The sequence below is a fragment of the Wolffia australiana genome, chromosome 4 (assembly GCF_029677425.1).
Source record: "Wolffia australiana isolate 7733 chromosome 4, ASM2967742v1".
In the NCBI taxonomy this organism is placed as follows: domain Eukaryota; kingdom Viridiplantae; phylum Streptophyta; class Magnoliopsida; order Alismatales; family Araceae; genus Wolffia; species Wolffia australiana.
Window position 1 is genome coordinate 2557820 of NC_135838.1, and position 3859 is coordinate 2561678.

The 3859-nt window shown below is 44.7% G+C and overlaps 1 protein-coding gene across 2 annotated transcripts; it reads right to left on the reverse strand.

The window, feature by feature from the left end:
• Positions 1 to 214: 214 nt before the first annotated feature.
• Positions 215 to 3589, reverse strand: LOC144702635 (putative E3 ubiquitin-protein ligase RHG1A). 2 transcript variants are annotated; one of them, XM_078574651.1, is made up of 5 exons: positions 3495 to 3589; positions 3315 to 3399; positions 3168 to 3248; positions 545 to 661; positions 215 to 446 (listed from the first exon to the last, which is right to left on the reverse strand). In XM_078574651.1, exons 1-5 carry the CDS (start codon positions 3515 to 3517, stop codon positions 324 to 326), a joined length of 429 nt encoding a protein of 142 aa, XP_078430777.1. In that variant the 5' UTR covers positions 3518 to 3589; the 3' UTR covers positions 215 to 323. The 2 variants fall into 2 exon arrangements, with proteins under 2 accessions (XP_078430777.1, XP_078430776.1); XM_078574650.1 differs by having other exon boundaries at positions 3168 to 3260.
• Positions 3590 to 3859: the final 270 nt, after the last annotated feature.

Consider the following 3859-nt stretch of genomic DNA (forward strand, 5'->3'; position numbering starts at 1 on the left):
CTCTGTCTATCTATCTATCTCTCTTGATCTATCTATCCATCTATCTATCTATATCTATCTCTCTATCTATATATCTCTCCGTCTATCTCTCCGTCAATCTATCTATATATCAATCTGTCTATCTCTCTCTCACACACACAAAAAATCCACACAATCTCTCACATTCTTGAGAGTTTCCAAAGGGTCAGATTTTCTTTGGGAGTTTTTTTAGCAGAAAGTGCTCGTTCCATTGGCGTCACTCAGACAGAATCCATTGATCTCTTTCCAAAGACATTAACTCAGTCATTCTCTCTCTCATTCTCTCCATCCTCTTGTCCATCTATCTAGGCCACACGCATGCAAATAGGGCAAACGTTCCTGTGCATTAACCATGTGGAAATGCAGTTTGGATGGAACAAGTGACTACATTGCAGCACCGCCACCTCTTCTCCCTCTTTGTACTCTTCCTGCAACACCTCCAAATCCCCACAAACAAATCAATACCTAAAAAAATGAACAAATAAAAAGAAACCAATAAAAAAAGGAAATTATTTGTTTGGGTTACCAGGCAGACAATACAATGTTCTTTATTTCTGGACTGGACGTAGCTTCTGGTACTTAGACGCCTTGGCACGTCTTCCTGAGCGTTGCCCCCACACAAGATACTTCCCACCAGAAAACCCTAATACGGTCAACAATTGAGTCAACGTTTTCTTCTGATATTTAGGGTTTGACATTTCAACGTCATAGTCAGCACTCCAACATAGGGTTTGGGCCTGGTCAAAGTTGTCGATCCCCGTTGACATTGACGGCTACTTCAACAAAAGAGAGAGAGAGAGAGGAAGGAAGAAAGAGATAGAGAGCGAGAGAGAGACAGAAGAGTGTGCGAGAAAGAGAGATAGAGAGAGAGAGAGAGAGAGACAGTAGAGGGAGCGCGAGAGATAGAGAGACAGAAGAGTGTCCGAGAACGATAGATAGAGAGAGACAGAAGAGAGAGCGAGGAACAAGAGAGAGAGATAGAGAGCGACAGAAGAGAGAGCGAGGAACAAGAGAGATAGAAATAGAGAGAGACAGAAGAGAGAACGAGGAACAAGAGAGATAGAGATAGAGAGAGAAAGAAGAGAGAGCGAGGAATAAGAGAGATAGAGAGAGAGACATAAGAGAGAGCGAAGAACGAGAGAGATAGAGAGAGCGAGCAACGAGAGAGATAGAGATAGAGAGACAGAAGAGTGAGCGAGAAAGAGAGAGACAGAAGAGTGAGCGAGAGAGAGAGAGACAGACAGAAGAGTGAGCGAGAAAGACAGAGATAGAGAGAGACAGAAGAGTGAGCGAGAAAGAGAGAGATAGAGAAAGACAGAAGAGTGAGCGAGAAAGAGAGAGATAGAGAGAGACAGAAGAGTGAGCGAGAAAGAGAGAGAGAGAGAGAGACAGAAGAGTGAGCGAGAAAGAGAGAGAGAGAGAGAGAGAGAGAGAGAGAGACAGAAGAGTGAGCGAGAAAGAGAGAGATAGAGAGAGACAGAAGAGTGAGCGAGAAAGAGAGAGATAGAGAGAGACAGAAGAGTGAGCGAGAAAGAGAGAGATAGAGAAAGACAGAAGAGTGAGCGAGAAAGAGAGAGATAGAGAAAGACAGAAGAGTGAGCGAGAAAGAGAGAGAGAGAGAGAGAGAGAGAGAGACACAGAAGAGTGAGCGAGAAAGAGAGAGATAGAGAAAGACAGAAGAGTGAGCGAGAAAGAGAGAGAGAGAGAGAGAGAGAGAGAGAGAGAGACACAGAAGAGTGAGCGAGAAAGAGAGAGATAGAGAAAGACAGAAGAGTGAGCGAGAAAGAGAGAGATAGAGAGAGACAGAAGAGTGGGCGAGAAAGAGAGAGAGAGAGAGAGAGAGAGAGACAGACAGATGAGAGAACGAGATAGAGAGAGAGATAGAAGAGAGAGCGAGATAGAGAGAGAGACAGAAGAGAGAGCCAGATAGAGAGAGATAGAAGAGAGCGCGAGATAGAGAGAGATAGAAGAGAGCGCGAGATAGAGAGAGAGAAGAGAGAGCAAGATAGAGAGAGAGAGAGAGAGAGAGAGAGAAGAGAGCGCGACATTGAGAGAGAAAAGAGAGCGCGAGATAGAGAGAAAGAGAGAAGAGAGCGAGAAAGAGAGAGACAGAAGAGAGAGCGAGATAGTGAGAGACAGGAGAGAAAACGAGATAGAGAGAGAGATAGAAGAGAGCACGAGATAGAGAGAGAGAGAGAGATAGAAGAGAGCACGAGATAGAGAGAGAGAGATAAGAGAGAGCGAGATAGAGAGAGAAGAGAGAGCGAGATAGAGAGACACAGAAGAGAGAGCGAGATACAGAGAAGTAGAAGAGCGCGCGAGATAGATAGAGAGAGACAGACAGACAGACAGAAGAAAAAGCGAGATAGATAGAGAGAGAGAGAGAGGGGGAGAGACAGGAAGAATGAGAGATAAAGGCAAAGAGCAAGAAAGAGAGAGATAGGGAGAGACAGCAAGAAACAGGGAGATAGAGAGTGAGAGAGGGCAAGAAGGACAGAGATAGGGACAGAGATAGAAGAGCTAGAGAGGGCAAGAAAGAGAGAGACAGAGAGAGAGAAGAGGAGAGAGCGAAAGCAAGAAAGAGATAGACACAAAGAGAGAGAAGAAGAGAGAGCGAGAGCAAGAAAGAGATAGACAGAAAGAGAGAGAAGAAGAGAGAGCGAAAGCAAGAAAGAGAGAGACATAGAGGGAGAAAAGAAGAGAGCGAGAGCAAGAAAGAGAGAGACAGAAAGAGAGAGAAGAAGAGAGAGCGAAAGCAAGAAAGAGAGAGAGACAGAGAGAGAGAGAGAAGAAGAGAGAGCGAAAGCAAGAAAGAGAGAGACACAGAGAGAGAGAAGAAGAGAGAGCGAAAGCAAGAAAGAGAGAGACACAGAGAGAGAAGAAGTGAGAGCGAAAACAAGAAAGAGAGAGAAAAGAAGAGAGAGCGAAAGCACGAAAGAGAGAGACAGTGAGAGAGAGAAGAAGAGAGAGCGAAAGCAAGAAAGAGAGAGACATAGAGAGAGAGAAGAAGAAAGAGCGAAAGCAAGAAAGAGAGAGACACAGAGAGAGAAAAGAAAAGAGAGCGAGAGAGATAGAGAGAGACGCAGTGAGAGAAAAGAAGAAAGAGCGAGAGAGAGAGAGAGAGAGAGAGAGAGACGAGGTCTTCAGACCTCGTGGGGGGCCGGTCGTCTAGGTTGAGCGGCGTGAGCCGTTGTCAGCGGCGCCGCTCTCGTCGCCGGTACAACAACCTCCTGCGCAATCGACTGTCAAGAAGAACTTAACAGCCTCCAAGAAGATTTACAGAAAGAAAAACTCACATCGACGATATCAAAAACTCCGGCTTCGCTCGTCGAGGTTATGGTGATTGTCATGGCGACGGTGAAGCCGTTCCCACGAACGGTGCTGAGAAAGATAAATAGAGAGAAAATTGAATAACGAAGAGAGCAAGCATATATTGGGAAATTTACTGAGCAAGAATTCGATAGAGTTGCACGTACCGAGTGACATGGGTTATCGGCATGAAGAGAGAAGTTGGGTTTCTGCCGTGTTCTTCTTGGAGAAGAGAAGAGAGAGAGAGAGAGAGAGAGAGAGAGAGAGACGCGGAAACAGTGAATAAATGGTTTTATCGATGATAATCCGCACTTGAAATGATTATTGTTTCTTGGATTTTATAGTGGTTGATTGTCGTAATTGGATTGAGGTACAGTGCCGTGATTTATTTTCTTTCTCTTTTGCGTTTTCCAACTGTTCCCTCAGCTGATTTGAGGTGATATCCCGTCGGAATAGTTTCTCTATTTTAGCGTTGTATAATCTAAAATTTCTAAGAAATATTCGTTAGGGAGTAATAGATAAAAAAAGACAG

What these genes read in the sequence shown, in the direction of transcription:
- LOC144702635 (XM_078574650.1), bottom strand. Translation starts at nt 3,517, where the DNA reads ATGCCGATAACCCATGTCACTCG. An exon ending in GAGTTTTTGATATCGTCGAT is followed by an intron (nt 3,261 to 3,314) that starts GTGAGTTTTTCT and finishes TCTTCTTGACAG; the next exon opens with TCGATTGCGCAGGAGGTTGT. An exon ending in GACGACCGGCCCCCCACGAG is followed by an intron (nt 662 to 3,167) that starts GTCTGAAGACCT and finishes TGACCGTATTAG; the next exon opens with GGTTTTCTGGTGGGAAGTAT.